Here is a 20,749-nt window from a genome sequence, read left to right on the forward strand (position 1 = left end):
CTGATATTAGAGGATATGATCATCGATTATAAAAATCGATTATTTTTAAATTACAGTTAAACTATTCTACTTACTTTAAATTAGTATTACGAATTTTCTTTTTGTTTTTAAATTTCTTCTACTATTAACTAATTGGTCTTACTAAAAATCTATTTCAATACCAGAATAATATAAAAAAATAATCCTATCGAAATGTATCTATTATTCGATAAATCGATTAATTTAGTTTTCGAACCAACTATGTTAGTCACGTGATGGTATTTAAAGGAGGAGAAAGGCTTGTTAGTACTTCATCACCGCGCGCGATTTGAAAATAAGACATCATTTTAGCTCCTGTGATATTTTTAAAGAAAAAAATAGCTTTAAATCAAGTTGGATTGAAATAGTTATGGTAAATGATCTTAAAAGCGAAATCATAAACTTTTTGTTTAAATATTGGTATTATTTACATTACTTTTACGTGAAATACATCTAATTTTTCGACGTCCATAAAATACAGTGAGTAAAATTCAAGCGATACGTATTTAACCAACATCGTTGTAAATTTTTTTTTCCAAAATATTTCTCAAAATTCAACCAAAGGAAGTTATTTCTGTTTCGTGATTATTACGTGAAATAAACGTACCTTTGCCGATGTAACCGAAATTCACAAATATTATAAAAAACATGTACTATATTCGTCCTTATGATTTTATATTATTCTAATGTCAAACATGTATAAAGAAAGCACTAATATATAGGTGAATGATTTGGCACTGAAATACGTTTTTTTCCCGTCATAAATCACCGAGTTACGTATTCGTTGAAATTTGCCGTAAATTTAACGTAATTATCACGTAATTGGGCTCAAGTCTGTTTGCTGGGAGATATATTAGTAAATGAGGACATATTTAAAGCTATAAAAACCCAGCAACTACGACAGCATGGACACTTAAGAAGAATGAGGGAAGAAAAAAGGTAAGAGAAGTTAAAATGTGGGACCCGAACATAATAAGGGCTAAAGGAAGGCCAAAAGTAGATGTGAAGGCTAGGTATTGGAAGACATAAATAGACAGACAGAAACTGCAAAGATGGAGACAAAAAATACAGGACCAGGAAATATTTAGAGGAAAATATTTTTATTACTTTATTTATCTACAACTTTTATCTAAAAATATACATAAAATATTATCCTAACGTTATGATATTGGAGTCACTGTTATTGGAAGTCCACAGCTGGATTGTAGAATAAAGGATTTCTTTGCAAATTCAACTGGATCAGGAGTAGCTGCGCATTTATCAATATTAAATTTAATCAGAACATGTGAAATACATATCGCAACAGCTAAGATTCCTAAACGCTTACCTAAAATAATAAAAATAAAGTAGGTATTTATTGTTTGAAATGACAATGCTCGTTATTCATGTATTTTCCATAAAGTTGTTTTTTCTTTTGCTATAGGTCTGGATCCCGCGTATGAAAAAAAAGTTGATTAATAGCAAGCTGAAAATTTGTTAATAGCTTAAGGGTGTCTAGTCGGATAAAGATTGATATATGGGAACACTGGAACAGGGGCAGTTTTAATAATTGTGGAACAGGTTACAAATTTGTAACGGTCAGACCACGAAAACGGCATATTTATTTTGTCGGACAGAACAGACTTAAACTCTCCGAACAGAGATTAAACTCTCATGCAAAAATCAGACTGCTATTTATCACCAAATGGGCGTTTTAATGAGTGGAACATGTAGAATATGTCAAATGACAGGAATTATGACAAGTGATAAGTAGCAGTCTGATTTTTGCATGAGAGTTTAATCTCTGTTCGGAGAGTTTAAGTCTGTTCTGTCGGACAAATTAAATGTGCCGTTTTCGTTGTCTGACCGTTCCAAATTTTTAACCAGTTCCACAATTAAAACTGCACCTGTTCCAGTGTTCGCATATATCAAAGTTTATTGGACTAGACACCCTCAAGCTATTAACAAATTTTCAGCTTGCTATTAATCAACTTTTTTTCATACGCGGGATCCAGACCTATTACTAGCACAGGCGCATAGGAATTGCCCAAAACAGATATGCACCAACATTTTTTTTCTGAATTGGAATTTATTACTTATTACAAAAGAATAGCTTATTACAAAAAAACTTATAGTAAGTTGTCGTTTCATCGTTTTCGTGGTCTTCCCACTGATCGTATTCCTATTGGGGAACCGTCCCTCGCTGTCATTAATACTCTATTTGTTGTCATTCGGCTTATGTGGTCATTTCATTCTATTTAGTCTAGGCGCCAGAGGGGTCACCGTGTCCTTTTCAATTCTGATGGACAAAGTCAACGGTTTCTTATGGATTTTTGGCTGCTGATTACGAATTTCGAGGGTGGATTTCGATCCAAGTGGTCAAAAAATTGTTATAAACAATATAATTGTTTATAAATTGTTTATAAGGCTCTGGTTCATAAACTAAAAGAGATAAAAAAGAATGTTTCAAATAAAATTTGTTCGTTATAAAAAACGAAGAAAAAACGTTTACTAAACTTAAATCCAACAGTTAAAACTCAAGATGTTGTAAAATTAGTGCACAATGCAAATTGCAAATTGCAAAATAAGTATTTTTCGAAGCTTTATCGATCGTAACTCAGTTTCTACGTATGCAAATGGGCCCTAGTAGGTCTTATTTTAAAGCTTCGTTAATAGGCTTCCAAACAAAGTTTGTTAAACTACTTTATATTAATTTTTTTAAAGTTATACCAGTTTGAAATTATAATTTTCTTAAAAAAATTGTACATTAATTTGTTTATAAGGATTTCAAGTAAATTTGAGCTGTAAACATTTATACTTTAATTAACAATAATTATAGAAAAGCTCAAAAGGAATATTTTGAGCTTTTTAAAATGTTCGTAAGTTTATTTTCGGTCAAGATATCGATATTTTAACGGCGCGCTATGAGGCGCCAAATCGGCTCACAGACAAGTATGTAAGTATTTTTTGACGCTTTATCGATCGTAACTCGGCTTCTACGCATGCAAATGAGCCAATATGTAGTATCTATATAAAAATGAATCGAGTTCTTTTACAGCATCATCATTGCATATAAGACGAGCATTTATGTTGTGGCGGCATACACACAATTGACGTGCCTTGATGATGTTGCCAAAGAACTAGATCCACTTTATATGGATATCATATAGATAATTAGACCCTGAGGCCCCAGGAAGTTTCAGTTTTACTGCCTATAAGAACAGACTTAGTACCAGCATGTAACTGTAAAAATTGCTCTAAGAACTTATGCAGGTAAAACAGCTGAGATTATCTGTATATCTCGATGCAGATGCATGAAAGATAATGTTTGTAAAAATAGTATTAATAAATAATATCAACTTACTTTTTAGTTATATTTCTAAAATATTAATTTTTAATGTTTTTTTTTCTCATTTAGTACAAAAAATAGAAGACAAAGTAAATAGAATGAAAGGTGATACGAGATATGATAAATTACCATAATACTCCAGAGGAAGACGTTTATTACACCCGCTGCAGGCACCAGGTACTTTGCACACTCTCGCCGACCTCATATTCATTTTCAGCGACCCCAAAAACCCCCGAATTGCAAGTTTGGGTCAATTATTTAACAAATTACCATAATACTCCAGAGAAAGTCGTTTATTACACCCGCTGCAGGCACCAGGTAGTTTTCACACTCTCGCCGACCTCATATTCGTTTTCAGCGACCCCAAAAACCCCCCGAGTAAGAAAACTAAGTCAATTTTTCCCACTATTTACCGAAATGCATTTTTGAAATGCATTTTTCTTATGCACAAATGCAATTTGAGATATCTTATTAATTACATTAGTTCACAAAATTTCCTGACATTCTCACGAATCCAACGCACCAATGCGCATTAAAATCCGTCTTACTGCAAAAAAATCGACACTTCAATCCTTCAATGCCTCGACTATTACGCCCCACTCAAATCGTTAGATTATTGAAATACATAAACACTGTTCTGCATGTATATACTTAACTTACCTGATCTTAATCTGACGATTTTGAGTTTTTCTAAGAATAGATTTTTTTCGGACCCCTCTTAATGAACTTTCCTATATTAAGAGTCCATATAGGTATAGTATAGGTACATTACAAGGGTTCAAGGTTTCTCCCCATGTGATTTTCTGACGCGCTCGAGTAACTGCAAAAATCCCTGTTTGGGCTCCTCTACCAATAGGTTTTAATTTGATAAACCTATATGTTGATATGTGGAACACATTGAAGAAATACCTGACTTACCTATGCAAGCTCTTGGCCCTTCTCCGAATGGAAAATAGAGCAATTCTTCTGCGTTAACATTATTATCAGCAAATCTTTCAGGGTCAAACTTTTCAGGATTGGGAAAATATTTGGGATCTCTCATAAAAGCAAATAAGGGAATATATACTCCCGTTCCCTTTTCAATGACGAGATCTGTACCTTCAAGGCGATAATCGCTGACAGCTTCTCTGTCTAGAAATGGTAAAACTCCATATTTTCTTAAACATTCTAAAACCAAAGTATGTATACATTAATTTAAACCCGTTGCTTATCTTCCTTCAATAGACATCTTCCTCACCATATTTAACGACATGAATCCCCCAACAGGCTTATAAAGAAAGCATTTTTAGAAACTATATAAAAAAATCATATACTTAAAAAAAAATAAAACGGGATAATCCCCGAAGGTTGGCTGTATACCATCTAGTTAAATAAAATTAACATGAAGTAAAACTCCCTAGTGTAGTTGGTATATTTAATAAAAATTCTAAAAAATTTGTTAAAAATCCAAACGGATTACGTTCAAAACGTTTTCGGACTTATCAGTCCATCATCAGTGAACTCTCTGTCCTTGCTAAATAGCCACAATGCCAAACACTGGTCAAGATGTATATTCTAACTACATGGTGAAATCTGTTAAACAATTTGGCTTACATTGGATGCCAACGGATTAGTACTAGGTACATGATGCTCTACTCCATTAATTAAGAGATTTTTTATTATGAATAGGTCTACATTGAACTACGTTTAGACTACGAAAAGATTGACAGACTAAACGTAGTTCAATGTAGACCTATTCATAATAAAAAAATCTCTTAATTAATGGAGTAGAGCATCATGTACCTAGTACTAATCCGTTGGCATCCAATGTAAGCCAAATTGTTTAACAGATTTCACCATGTAGTTAGAATATACATATTGACCAGTGTTTGGCATTGTGGTTATTTAGCAAGGACAGAGAGTTCACTGATGATGGACTGATAAGTCCGAAAACGTTTTGAACGTAATCCGTTTGGATTTTTAAAATTTTTTTAGAATTTTTATTAAATATACCAACTACACTAAAGAGTTTTACTTCATGTTAATTTTATTCATATACTTTAATTCTGTTTATCAATGCTTCTAAAACTACCACTGGTGTTGGCTGTGCTGTCACCACTCTACATGAACTTGTAGGATCATAAATATCGGTTACCCTTAACATGTAGCATGTACACAGGTGAACTATACAGGTTGTCCCAGACTAATTTAGCCACGCTATATCTCTTAAACGAATAGAGATTTTCGAATGGGACAGAAAGTGATATATTCTACTTGTAATACACTTTAATATGGCGTAGAAAAAATCGTCCCCTAAATATTCATCCCTTAGTTACAACCCCTAACTTTAATTTTTTTAATGGCACTCTGTATATTTTTTGTTTTGGATGTGGCCTTTTATCGTCCATTCAACACATTTTTTTAAAATAAAATCGGTTCGCAAATAACCAATAAACTATCAGTTTATTTTTGTTAAGTGTGTGTCCCAGACTAATTTATCCAGGCTATATTTCTTAAACGAATAGAGATTTTCGAATGGGACACAAACTGATCTATTCCATTTGTAATACACTTTCATATGGCGTACAAAAAATCCACACCCTAAATATTCATCCCTAACTTACAGGGTGCTATTTAAAAAAAAGTTAGGGGTTGTAAATAAGGGATGAATATTTAGGGGATAATTATTTTCTACGCCATATTAAAGTGCATTACAAATGTAATAGATCAGTTTTTGTCCCATTCGAAAATCTCTATTCTTTTAAGAGATATAGCGTGGTCAAATTAGTCTGGGACACCCTGTATAGTATTCTGTTGGCTTTTAAATGCATCTTCCATCAAACCAGAAATATTTCCATTTGTTCGGATTCCCTTTTATCATAACGTCTACCAAAATCTCTCTGCTTAAGGTGTAACAGTCTCTATCATATGGATACCTTCTCATACTGGAATTACTGCTAATTAAACAGCAGATCATTTTGCCAAAAAAGCTACCAACCACAATACTGGACTAACCACAATTCAACTAGCAAGCGATATCAAACTCGTTTTCAAAAAGTCAGTAAATGATATCTGGCAGAACTTATGGCAACAGAGTAAAACAACTCTACATGAACTCAAACCGTTTATTGTTCATCTCTCCCAACACTTTTTAATTGGAAGGGAAGCATCGATTACTAGAAGACTCCGAATTAACCACACCAATCTTACTCATGGTTTCTTGATGCCCTCAGAAACTCGTCCAACTTGCCTCCATTGCAATGTTTTCCTGACTGTGAAACACATCTTCATCGACTGTAAATCATTCACCACATGTATAAACCATTGGATTTAAAACCTACTGTTCAGGAAATATTCAACAGCCTTACAGAGATCATGAAAACTATATTTGCTCTCCGTATTCTAAGGACTGCGCTCCGTATTCTAATTGAAAAATAAGATTGTTTTGCCTTCGCATTGCAACTGAATAAAAATGGAATTTTTATTTTATTTTTATATTGTTCGTTACTTCTTTGAGTAACTAGGTCCATTTTCTGTTGGAATTTACCAGCTGAACAGACGGGGTCGTGAATTGTAAGTGTTTGAATTCCCTCTTGTCTTATTCGCTCAGCATCCATCTGGTTTGCAAATTTTAGAAGCCATGGAGGTGCTACCAAGAAAATGGACCAATAAGTTTTCAATTTAAAAATCTTTTAGTAATATTTTAATATTTTTAAATATTATGAATATTGCTATTAGGATTGAAAACTACTTCATCTTTCAATTGCCAGATGACGCTAATCACCTAGTCCATTCACGTCCGTTGCGGTGTGGGGGATAAACTCTCGGTGTTGGTCAATTGGAGTATGAAGTAACAGGCCTACGTTCTCTCCGATGAGACTCCAACAAGAGTCGAAAATCGTCGATTCAGAGGGCTGGACTGCACTCCGTATTCTCATTGAAAAATAAGATTGTTTTGCCTTCGCATGAATAAAAATGGAATTTTTATTTTATTTTTGAAAACTATATTGTTTTTAAAAACCGCTCAACTCATTAGTTAAAGTTATACAGTGAGCACGTAAAGGTTGGAATAAATTCATTTTCTCGAGAATGGACGATTTTGGAAAAAAATCCCGAAACAGGTCAATTTTTATTTTTAAATTACGACCTTTTGGCATATATATCATATTAGTGACGTCACCCATCTGGGCGTGATGACGTCATCGATGATTTTTTTAAATGAGAATAGGGTCGTGTGATAGCTCATTTAAAAAGTAATTAAATTCTCTATCCAGTAATATAAACATTCACATAATTATTTATACAAGGTGTCCAAAAAATATATTTTTTTTGATTAAATTTATTGACATAAAAAGAAGAATATATGTAATTTATTTAATTCAAAATACATTTGACTGCTCTCAGAAAACAGGAAAAAAATATAGGTATATTTGAAAAATAATCATTGCTTTTTTCGCTTAAATTAAATGTTCAAATTGTCACGAGGCTGGTGATGGCTGCTTTAATATTGAATTTAAGCAAAAAACAATATTTATTTGCCAAAAAAACATTTTTTCCTGTTTTCTGATAGCAGTAAAATGTATTTTGAATTAAATAAATTACACACATTCTTATTTTTATGCCAATAAGTTTAATTAAAAAAAAATTTTTTGGGCACCCTGTATAGATAATTATGTTAATGTTTATATTACTGAATAAACAATTGAATTACCGTTCAAATGAGCTATCAGACGACCCCTATTCTCATTAAAAAAATCATCGATGACGTCATCACGCCCAGATGAGTGACGTCACTAGTATGATATACATGCCAAAAAGTCATAATTTAAAAATAAAAATTGACCTGTTTCGGGATTTTTTTCCAAAATCGTCCGTTCTTGAGAAAATTAATTTATTCCAACCTTTACGTGCTCACTGTATAATTATTAATGTTTTCGTTATTTAATATCTATCTAATTTTAGTGTTCTTGTGTCAATAATCGTAGGCGTGGACGTAATTTAGGTAAATAAATAGAACTAAAATAATAATCCGTTGCCTTTTATTCAGTTTTATAGTTATTTATGATATAAGTTTTAAAAGTACACGTTTAAGGTACGCATGTAAAAGTTTGCAAAATGAGCGATAGCCAGTTCTGCAATTCACATGAGTGCCTTAAAAATGTACTTTTTAACACGCATATCATACAATATTTTTTCTACAAACGTAATTAGAGGACAATATCTAAAAAAACTTTTACTTGAACTTGACTGACATTCCAATTTTATATTTTTTTGACATTACATCAAAATTGCATATACGGTCAATAGTCCATGTGGTGAGACCGCTCTTGTCTGGAAAAATTTCTGATTCGGTTTCTTTGTGGATTCCTATTCATAAATGTCCCCTTTAAACAAATCTGAAGGGTACCGGCCGGAATTTTTGGGCAGAAATTGTTTAAACAATTTTTTTAAACAAATACAAAAGATCACGTTTTTTTGCTCCGAAACGTATACAGGGTATAACAAAAATACAGGTCATAAATTAAATCACATATTCTGGAACAAAAAATAGTTCGAATGAACCTAACTTACCTTAGTACAAATATGCACATAAAAAAAGTTACAGCCCTTTGAAGTTACAAAATGAAAATCGATTTTTTCGAATATATCGAAAACTATTGGAGATTTTTTATTGAAAATGGACATGTGGCATTCTTATGGCAGGAACATCTTAAAGAAAAATTATAGTGAAATTTGTGCACCCCATAAAAATTTTATGGGGATTTTGTTCCCTTAAACCCCCCAAACTTTTGTGCACGTCTCAATTAAATTATTATTGTGGTACCATTAGTTAAATTCAATATTATTAAAACTTTTTTGCCTCTTAGTATTTTTTCGCTAAGGCAGTTTTTATCGAGTTGAGGCTTATTTTTCAATATGTTTACATAAAAATTTTATGGGGGTTTTGTTCTTTTGAACCCCCAGATGTTTGTGTACGTTCCAATTAAAATATTACTGCGGTACGATTAGTTAAACACAGTGTTTTTAAAACTTTTTTGCCTCTTTGTATTTTTTCGAAAAGGCACCTTTTATCGAGATGTGACTTCTTTTATAATATGGTTCAAAATATACCTAAAAGTAAATCATAAATAAATGTTCATATTATTACAAACTCTCCATAATCGTACTTAACCATATACAAAAATATGTGGTGGATTTGACAAATATTCGAAATATCTCGATAAAAACTGACTTTTCGAAAAAGTACTAAGAGGCAAAAAAGTTTTAAAAATACTGTGTTTAACTAATGGTACTACAATAATAATTTAATTGGAACGTACACAAAAGTTTGGGGGGGGGGGTTTAAAGGAACCAAACCCCCATAAAATTTTTATGGGGTGTCCAAATTTCACTATATTTTTTTCTTAAGATGATACTACCATAATAATGTCACATGTCCATTTTCAATAAAAAATCTCCAATAGTTTTCGATACATTAGAAAAAATCGATTTTCATTTTGTAACTTAAAAGGGCTGTAACTTTTTTTATGTGCACATTTGTACTAAGGTAAGTTAGGTTTAATCGAATTATTTTTGGTCCCAGAATATGTGGTTAAATTTATGACCTGTATTTTTGTTACACCCTGTATTTTTGAGTTTTGTGGGTCATTCTGAACAAGAAAGGTCTCTTGTAAATTTTCTCAGAAATTGATAGTTTTCGAGTTATAGGCGATTTAAAATCTGAAAAATGCGAAAATACGCATTTTCGAGGCTTAAAAACTCATATTAAATTAGTATTTTTGAGGTTGCCAGATACTTAAATTGAAGACTAAATATTCAGATTCAAGATTCTGAAGAGTGATCGAGTCTAACTTGAATTTATGCCGTTGTTTTTTAATGGTTAAATATGCGTGTTTATCCGATTTTTTTGCCGGTGCGGTGCGCTCCGTTTCAAAAATCTCTTATTTTCCTCCGAAAAATATTTTTTGTAGATGATTTGGAACATTCTAAATAAAATAAGTATCTTGACATTTTTCTCAAAAGTTAATAGTTTTAAAGTTATAAGCGATTTAAAATCCGAAAATGCGTTTTTTTGTCATGTTCGGATTTTAAATCGCTTATAACTTAAAAACTATTAACTTTTGAGAAAAATGACAAGAAACTTATTTTATTTAGAATAACACAAAGAATCTAGAAAAAATATTTTTCGGAGAAAAATAGGAGCTTTTTGAAATAAAGCGGGCCGCACCGGCAAAAAAATCGGATAAACACGCATATTTAACAATTAAAAAACAACGGTATAAATTTAAGTTAGACGCGATCACTCTTCAGAATCTTGAAGCTGAATGTTCAGTCTTCAATCTAAGTATCTGACAACTTCAAAAATACTAATGTAAATATGACTTTTTAAGCATCGAAAATGCATATTATCGCATTTTTCAGATTTTAAATCGCCTATAACTCCAAAACTATCAATTTTTGAGAAAAATTACAAGATACCTTTCTTGTTTCGATTGACCAAAAAAATCTAAAAATATATGTTACAGAGCAAAAAAATATGATCTTTTGTATTTGTTTCAAAAAATTTTTTAAACAATTTCTGCCCAAAAATTCCGCCCGGCACGCTTCAGATTTGTTTAAAGGAGATTTTTGAATGGGAATCCACAAAGAAACCGAATCAGAAATTTTTTTTAGACGCGAGCGGTCTCACCACATGGACTACAATACGAACTGCAGTGCCTTAAAAATTTTTTAAAGCATTAGTGCCTTAAAGTAGCATTTTTAACGCTCGTATGGAGTGCTAAAAATTGCATTTTTAACACGGTTGTAGAAAAAATATTTTAAGGGAGTATTTATATCGAAATAAGTGCTGAATAGTTGAAATCAAAACTCCATCATTGTTGCATAAACCTAAGTACATAAGCGATACCTCTTGCTATCACATCCTTTCTCTTTTTTTATCTATGCGGAACATATTTATTAAATAATATCTGGAAGAATGCCCAAAACGAATTAAAAACAACAGACATGTGACCAATTACCTGATATACATCTATAGACAGATGGAAAGAGCTGAGGAAGACCGATCTCCAGCAGTGGACGCGTACATGATGGCGTCTATAGACACTGTAGACGTCTATAGATACTATAGAAGTCTAAAGACACTATAGACCTCTATAGATACTGTAGACACTAGACATTATATACAGTTAAGAATTCCTATCGAAGTAGAGTGCCAGAATGAAACTACAGATCTTCTTCTTTCCCAGCCATTCCTTCTTCAGAGGTCGCTGTTCCTTACTCTTCTTCGCCACTCAATTCTGTCCATCGTGTTTTCTTCACCTAAACTTTCTTTAATAAGTCTAGGTAGTCTAATAAGGACTAAAGTAATTATTTTATTATACGCCCTCTCATACATATCCTTTACAAATCTTATGTACTTTTAATAATAAATTAATAAAGTTAATGAATAGATACTCATTTTAAAAATAGTCAATACTTATTTACTACATTGGAACGACCCACTTACTAATCACAAAAAAATCCAGGTCTTGATTAACAAAAAAATATAAAATAATTCAAGTAGTTCCGTTTGTTAGTGAAACGCTCTGTATAATTAATTACTATATTTACCATTGATAACCATATCCAAATATTTATTTTTCTGTATCCCTTCGTATGTGAACCCTTGGTATATTTCATAATTATTTTTAATTTCATTTCTTAATCTTTCCTGTATATCCTGATGAAGAGCTAATTCATAGAGGGTATAAGCAACAATAGCACTGGTGGTTTCTTGTCCAGCAATTAGTAAAAAGATGGCATTGGATATGAGTATGTCTTTATCTAAAAAAAAAAGAAAATATTAATACATTGTCTCCGTTTATGGTCATAAGATTAGGGTATTAGAAAACGGACAAAATAAAGCGACTTAAAAGTTGTGTTCCTGTTACCGTTTTTATCGTTTTCTTACGGTTTTCTTACATTATGATCTCTACGATTATTTATTTAAATAAATGTCTGCATTAAATTAATGCGGAGAAATAAATGGCGACCCAAACTGTGGAAGAAATAAGAGAGATCATGTACAAATAGCATGAAAAACAATAAAAATGCAGGCAGCAATGGTATTACTGCAGAACTAATCAATCATGTGGGAGAAGCACTTAGAACGAGGATCTGTAGCCTGCTGATGAAAAACTGAGAGCTAGAGGAAATGCCGGAAGTGTAAAGAGACACAATAGTATGTCCCATTCATAAGAAAGGAGATAGATTAGCGTGCGAAAATTACAGGCGTATCACTCTTCCAGAGGTAACATTTAAGGTACTTGCCAGAGACATAAGAAGCATACTGGAAAGGCACTTAAACATGAGCTGGTTGGTGATTGCCAGGGAGGATTAAGAAATTTAACCACCATATATTAAATATTGATGATTCAGAGCAGTACGTAACAGCAACAGGTCATAAATTTCGTAGATTTTCCCCATAGATTTTCTTTCTTTTCATATATTTCACACAAGTTTGCGATTCTGTGAGAAGAATGCGTTTGTACCAAGCCGTGAGAGTACTTGTAATTCCGGAAAAGATGACCGGACTAGTAAAAGTGACCTTAATGAATATCGACAATAGAGTAAGGATAAACTGAAGCCTAACAGGATAATTTGATTATAGCAGGGAGATCCGCTGTCTACAGTATCATTTAATTTGTTGTTGGAGGCAATATTGAGAGAGAGTGTGGAATACGAACGAAAGGTATGATCAATGACAACGGAATCCACGGAATCCAGGTCCTGGCCTTTGCGGACGATGTGGTGTTAATGGAAAGAACTGAAAGGAAACTGCTAGGATTTTCAAACTCTTTGTAGTGACGGCTAAACACTGTCGACCAATTAATAGTGAACATAAAATAATTAAGTATATGGAAATGGGGCAAACCACATATACGCGTGTCTGCGTAACTTGGAACCATATGGGACACTTTTTTAATATCAATTTTACGAAAAAAAGTTATTCTTCATAAAGTTCTCTGCCTAGTCTAAAACCAAGATGCAATCATCAGATATCAAATTTTATCAATAATATACGAGGTATGTGCAAAAATATGAATTTCGCTCAAGAGTACATTGCCTTTATATTTCACAATATCAAAAATTGTTATTAAGAAAAGTTGTTTGTAATTAAAAATTATGTTATAATATGCATTTTCACTCTTCTAATCGAAAATTTTTTTTTTTAATTTTCCTCAAATAAGGAACTTGCACATATTTTTTATTACATAATAATGTTCAGTTTTGTATAAAAATGAAATTTACAAAATTTAACGCTTCAAAAACTCATAATAACTTTGACGACCCGTGACGTCACAGAGTTTACCTGTGTGGTTTTGTTTATGGTTATATTTACGTATATTCTTCTTCTTCTGCTTTAGCTTATTGGCCTCCACCTACTTGGGTATTTGGTCAGCTCGTCGTCGGGGAATAAAGAAAAATATTTATGTTCTAATGACATTTATCGTATGTCGTTGTAATAATATATACCAGTTTGTTGAGATTTGAGTTTGATACAGTTTTTGAAGAAAAATAAAACCATTTAGTAAAAGTACAAATTTTCTATGAATAATTCAAACGATCAAAAACACTTTTAACGTCACATAACTGTAATTTTTACTGACGTTTATAATGTCTAATTTAAAATTATATATACAATTGGTGTAGAATGTAAACATACAACCCTGTGACGTCACGACGCGTTTTGGGGTGGCTGGTATAAGTTGAATTATTAGTCGTCTTTAGGGGCCAAACGAAAGACAAACAAAACTTTTTTATCATTGATACAGGTTCTAAATTATGTTCTGTTGTGATTTATACCATTTTTTTCGAATTTAAAATTTTATGCAAATTCCATAATAGGGAATATATATTTAAATTTCTGATACCCAACATCATTTTTATATAAGATAACTCCGTATTAACTCCGTTATTTAAGTTAAAAGTCAAAAAACCAAGATGAAATCATAAGATATCAATGTTTTTCAATTTTATATGAGGTATGTCAAAAAATATGAATTTCGCTCAAGAGTAAAATACCTTTATAGTTTACAATATTTCAACTAGAAGGATGCAGTTGCATATTGAAACATAATTTTTAATTCTGAACAACTTTTTATAATAACAAATTTTAATATTGTGAAAATTAAAGGTATTTTACTCTACAGCGAAATTCATATTTTTTGACATACCTCGTATAAAATTGACAAAATTTAATATCTTATAATTTTATCTTAGTTGTGAGAATATACAGAACGTTTTATAAAATATAATTTTTTTTTCGTAAAATTAATAATAACGGAGCTATCATAAATAAAAATGATGTTGGGTGTCCGTCATTTGAGGAAAATTTTCAAATTTTTTTTTCAATTCTTCTTCTTCTTTAAGTGCCATCTCCGCGGCGGAGGTCAGCAATCATCATAGCTATTCGTATTTTAGAGATGGCTGCTCTGAAAAGTTCATTTGATGTACATCCGTACCACTCTCTCAGGTTGCGCAGCCACGATATTCTGCGTCGCCCTATGCTTCTCTTTCCTTGAATCTTTCCCTGCATAATCAATTGGAGCAAGCTGTATCTCTCTCCACGTGAAATATGTCCGAGATATTCCAATTTTCTTGTTTTGATGGTATTTAGGATTTCCATTTCTTTATTCATCCTTCTCAGAACTCTTTGTTTGTAACGTGTTCTGTCCACGATATTTTCAGAATTCTTCTGTACACCCACAGCTCGAATGACTCTAGTTTTTTCATTGATGCAGCATTCAAGGTCCAAGCTTCCATTCCACAAAACAGAGTCGAGAAAACGTAGCACCTAGCCAACCTAACTCTTAGCTCCAACTTCAAATCTCTTGTGCAGAGCACTTTCCTCATTTTGTTAAAATTTGCTCTAGCCTTTTCTATCCTGATTTTGATTTCCTGTAAGTAATCTCCTGTGGAGTTGATCATTGTTCCAAGGTGTGCATATTGATCGACTCGTTCGATATTGGATCCGTTGATGACGAGATTTTCGATATTTCTTTGAGTTTTCGATATTCTCATAAACTTTGTCTTCTTGACATTCATTGTTAGCCCATATTCTTCTCCAAACTCTGCTATTCTGGTCACCAGCCTCTGAAGATCCCCAATATTTTCAGCTAAGATGACAGTGTCATCCGCATATCTAATGTTAATGGAAACTCCATTTACCTTGATTCCAGCTGTTTCACCATCCAGAGCTTTTTTCAAGATCTCTTCCGAGTAGGCATTAAAAAGAACCGGCGACAACACGCATCCCTGTCTCACTCCACGTCTGATTTCAATTTCCTCCGACAGCTGATCGTTAACACGTACTTTTGCTCGTTGCTTATAGTATAAATTCGATATAATCCTGAGGTCATTGTAGTCCAGCTTCCTTGATTCCAGAACATGCATTAATTGTTCATGTCGTACTTTGTCAAATGCTTTATTATAGTCAATAAAACACGCATATATATCTTGATTGACGTCCAGGCACCTTTGTATAAGTATGTTAAGTGAAAAAAGAGCTTCACGAGTTCCCAGGCCTTTGCGAAACCCAAATTGCATATCATTAATGTCTATGTCTAGTTTATGATATATTCGGTTATGGATGACTTTCAGTAGCAACTTTAGCACATGGGACATCAAACTAATGGTGCGGTAGTCGCCGCATTCTCGTGCGTTTTTCTTTTTAGGGAGGCAAATAAAGATCGACGTCAACCATTCTTTGGGTAATGTGCCTGAGCTATAAATTTTGTTCAAGAGTACCACTAAAATATCAATATGCTGCTCATCTATAATTTTTAAAAGGTCGATAGGAAGCATGTCAGGTCCTGGGCTTTTTCTGTTCTTCATTGCTTTTAACGCATGTATTATTTCTTCCGTTGTAATATATGGACCTATTTCTCCTGAAGTAAGTTCTATGTGTTCCAGGTACCCTCTTTCTTCATCGAACAGTTCAGCGATGTATTCTGCCCAACGTTGTAGTTTCTCATCGGTCTCTGTTATAGCGACCCCGTGTCTATCCAGAAGTGCACCAGTTAGATTTTGCTTTCTTAGTCCAGCCATTTCTTTGACTTTCTTATGTAGGTTAAATAGATCGTATCTTTTTTGGAGATCCTCGATCTCTTTGCATTTCTCTTCAAAGTGTTTTTCTTTTGCCTGCTTTATCATCTTCCTTATCTCGTGGTTAATCTCCCTGTATTTATTGTCATTTTTGTTCTTATATTGTCTCCGTTGTTCCATCATATTCAGTATCTCGTCATTCATCCATTCCTCTTTTCTCCTTGTGGAAGTCTTTAGTATATCTTTACAAGGTTCTAGTATGCAATGTTTTAGTTGCTCCCAGTGCTCGTCAATGTCATTGGTGTCTATGTTCAGATCTCTACAGTTCTTATGCAGTTCGTGTTGAAGACATTATTTTACGTTGGGTTCTTTAAGCTTGCTTATGTCTATTGTAGCTGTTCTCTGATTTCTTTTAATATTTTTAAGTGCGAGTGTAATTTTGGCGATAAGTGGGTTGTGGTCTGAGGCCACGTCTGCTCCGGGATACGCTTTTACGGCTTTAACAGCATTACGGTATCTTTCGTTTATCATAATGTAGTCTATCTGGTTCCTAACTACTTTCTCCGATGAATCTGCGGGCGATCGCCATGTATACAGTCGTCTGTTGGGTAGTTTGAAAACTGTGTTTGTGATAATGAAGTTCTGCTCTTGGCAAAATTGTAGTAGACGATCACCTCTCTCATTGCGATTTCCCAGACCATATTTTCCTACACATTTTCCGCTTTGCCCCTTTCCAATTTTTGCATTGAAATCACCTAGGACTATCGTGATTTCAATCACGATTTTCAGTGCTTTTTGTTTTTTTCAGTGCTTCTTCGATATGCTGGTAAAATAATTCTAGTTCTTCTTCATTGGCATTCGTCGTAGGAGCATATACTTGTATCAGGTTCAACGTGGCGTGAGATGTCTCTAATTGTAGTAACATTACTCTTTCTGAGATGGGGACAAACTCTTTCACTGCTCTATTAGATATTTTATTAACAATTATTGCCACTCCGTGTCTATGTAGGTTATCATCGCTACCTGAATAATATATTGTAGCTTCTGCTGTTGAGAAGCAGCCTGAGTTAGGCCACCTGGCTTCACTGATACCCAGTATATCAATATTCAACCTGTTCATCTCTTGAATTGTATTGTGCATCTTACCAGGCTGAAACATGCACTGAACATTCCAGGTTCCAATTTTAGTATTGGACAGTCTTATTCTCTCATCTTCGCTTTTGTGACAAGGAATTCGCTGATTAACGACCTGAGAGGCCTTGTCTTTTCCTCCCCTGCCGGATCTTGGCTTCCGAGGGCCATAATCAGTATCACTGTTGTTGGTTTCTACCACCATGATGATTGTACTAGGGATATCCATAGGGATCTTTAATGTAGTGGTTTCCCCTTGCCTTCTACATCCTTATGCCGTTGACCATTACTTGGTTCTTCCGCCTTCGGGGCCGATTTCTCAACCTCAGGGCAAAAGGGTGCCCTACCACTTTCTAACTCATCCGCCCAAAGCCGTTGGCCAGTAAGTGGGGGATTTCTTATTCCGGCAATCATTCGGTGAGTAATTTTATTCCATATTACCCCTAAAATCGAGGGTTGCCACTTCCGCCATCTACACCGTTTTTTCAATTAGAAGAGTGTAAATGCAGATTATAACATAATTTTTAATTAGAAACAACTTTTCTTAATGACAATTATTTTCGATATTGTGAAATATAAAGGCACTTTACTCTTGAGCGAAATTCATATTTTTTGACATATCTCGTATACTGTTGATAAAATTTGATATCTGATGATTGCGTCTTAGGTTTTGGACTATGCAGAGCACTTTATAAAGAATAACTTTTTTTCGTAAAATTGATATTAAAATTGTTTCCCATATGGTTCCAAGTTTCGCAGACACACCGTACATATATGAAGACACACAATTGAAGGCTACCACAAACAACGCGAGTAATGAAGGTGACAGAGTTTTAGTATCTGGGAGTAACCGTACATGTAGGCAAACCGTACATGTAAGCAAAAGAATGCCAAGAAATTGAGAAGCAAATTTCAAGGGGAAGAAAGACTGTCGGAGCCCTACACAAAGTACTTAAAGCAAAAAGCCTCTCCAGAAAGACAAAATTAAGATTATGCCGAACAGTGATCCAGCCCACAGTCCTTTACGCAAGCAAAACATGGGTTATGAACAACTGGGGAACTGCAGCCATGGACAGAGGAAAATTGAGGAAAACACTGGAAAAATTCCTGTTCTATTTAAATGTATTAAATTATTATTTCTAAGCTTACCAGGATAATTTCCATCGTGTTTCCTGTCCAAGTCATTGAGTAAATCAACCATATTTAAGATTCTACCATCATACTTTTTTCTAGATTCCATTGAATTTAAAAAAGTTTGTTCAAAATGTGAAATGTCTGAAGAGGCCAGAAAGCTCAGTTTAAAGAATTTGACCAAACCTTGTCTTAAGAAGTAGCAAGTCTGTATAAATCCATTTCTGAGGTTAAACTCAAAGATTCTTTCCACGCAGTCTCTAAACTCTGTTGTGGTCTCTTCAAAACATCGTGGATCAATTGCGAAAAAGCAACGACCAATCATCTCGGTGCTGTAATGACCAGCAACATATTTAGCATCAAATGGGCCTTGAATATTTCCTAAATATTCAACAAACTTCTCATTGATCAATTGTAAATTTTCAAAAAATATTTTTGTCATTGATGACGTAAACAATGGAGTTAACTTCGTCCTCGTGTGCCTCCACTTTGCTATTTTTTGCCAGAATAAAAATTTGGATAAGAGAGGGTGATGAGTGGGATCTGCAACGGTTCTATCGCAGAACGTATTAAAATCTTTTATTAATATATCTTTAATTAACTTAGGTGATTTGACCACCAAGATTGGTCTGTCAAAAGCAAATACCCCAAAGTATGGTTCGTCAGTTTCATGGTATAGGTCTTGTATCAACTCTGACAAGGTAGTTTGAAATGTGGCAGTTCTGTAAAAATGTCCAAAAAATGGAATTGGTTTTTTAGTATGCACGCCTCGTTTTTTCCAGTAGTCAAAATGTCTGGTAAAATATTTGTATGCAAGGAATATTATCGTGACCAAGAGTATTAAAAAAATAACCATGGTGAAGTCAAGTAGTACATCAATCTGTAAAAAAGATTTATTTATTATTTAGATATTTATTTATTTTTAAAAGTGATACACTTGTTATACACCAACAGTTTAATCAAACCTATTATACAAATTTATATATCTGTAAAAAAGATTTATTTATTATTTAGATATTTATTTATTTTTAAAAGTGATACACTTGTTATACACCAACAATTTAATCAAACCTATTATACAAATTTATCCCAGAGAACGGCAGTTCTCGCCAGTGGCGCACAACCTCCCTACATGCGAGACTATACATATACTATTGTGGATCAATCTATCAATCAAAGATAGAATAAAATTTTTAATTTTTTTTAATATAACGCGGGCACATAAATTTGATCCACCCTGTACATTGATTTGTAACTATTTATTATAAGTAGTTTTTAAGAAGTGATTTATCGTTAGTAAGTTTTTTCCCTGAAAAATAAAACATTAGGAAAGAAAGTGATATGAATATACCATAATTGTTCAGGGTATTTGGAGATTATAACGGTGTTTTGTTATGCATGCCACAGTAATTAGTTCTTAGGAAATTGAGGTAAAGAAAGTTTGGAATTTTAAATATGTTTGTTTAATGATAGGAATATTTAGATAATTATAATTTCCGAAAAGTCATAAGTTGAGTAGGAATATTTTTGAAAGAATGACTGTTTTGTTTTCGAATGTAAAGAGAGGAAGGTGGGGAGATAAATGTTTCTGATTGGCTAGGCACTTTGGAATGGGGAAAGTTTTGTTTGAATGTGAGATAGTTTTGGAGAGAGGAACTCATTATGTTATTGGCATCGCTGAAGAGCAGTCAACGTTTTCGTGGATAGTTAGATAGCAAATACCAGTGGGTGTTTTGATAGTGGAGAATAGAGCTGAAAAGTGGAACGAGAGACAGATCAAATTGAGACGAAATACCTCTTTGATTCTGTATTATTGTGAGAAGGAGAGGAGAGAATTTTTGGAGTTTGGGTTTTGTTGGAGAATTGGTGCTGGTATGCTGATAGATTTGAAGCTTGAGAACGGAGAGGGCTTTGATGGGTAGCCTAACATAGTCAACGAGGGAGAGCTGTTTTGGGTCAAGAGAAGACATCAGAGTCAGTGAAGCAAAAGGTCAGTCAATTTATGTGAAAGGTATTTTTATGTTCGGAAACTAAAATGTTTGAGTAAAAGCATATGAATTAAGATTCCAATAT

General features: G+C 33.4%; 1 protein-coding gene across 2 annotated transcripts in view; it reads right to left on the reverse strand.

The window, feature by feature from the left end:
* Positions 1-1,101: 1,101 nt before the first annotated feature.
* LOC126889535 (cytochrome P450 6k1-like) overlaps positions 1,102-20,749 on the reverse strand; it is a 45,035-nt gene continuing 25,387 nt past the window's right edge. The window contains exons 2-5 of one of the 2 annotated variants that reach the window (XM_050657887.1): positions 18,695-19,556; positions 11,939-12,151; positions 4,265-4,513; positions 1,102-1,345 (exon numbers count right to left, since the gene is read on the reverse strand). In XM_050657887.1, coding sequence (XP_050513844.1) covers positions 1,179-1,345; positions 4,265-4,513; positions 11,939-12,151; positions 18,695-19,532 — 1,467 coding nt within the window. In that variant the 5' untranslated portion in view covers positions 19,533-19,556 and the 3' untranslated portion in view covers positions 1,102-1,178. Of the gene's footprint in view, positions 1,346-1,846; positions 2,440-4,264; positions 4,514-11,938; positions 12,152-18,694; positions 19,557-20,749 lie in introns of those variants that run through there. The other variant, XM_050657888.1, reaches the window with a different exon arrangement.

The sequence above is a fragment of the Diabrotica virgifera genome, chromosome 8, assembly GCF_917563875.1.
Source record: "Diabrotica virgifera virgifera chromosome 8, PGI_DIABVI_V3a".
Taxonomy (NCBI): Eukaryota; Metazoa; Arthropoda; class Insecta; order Coleoptera; family Chrysomelidae; genus Diabrotica; species Diabrotica virgifera.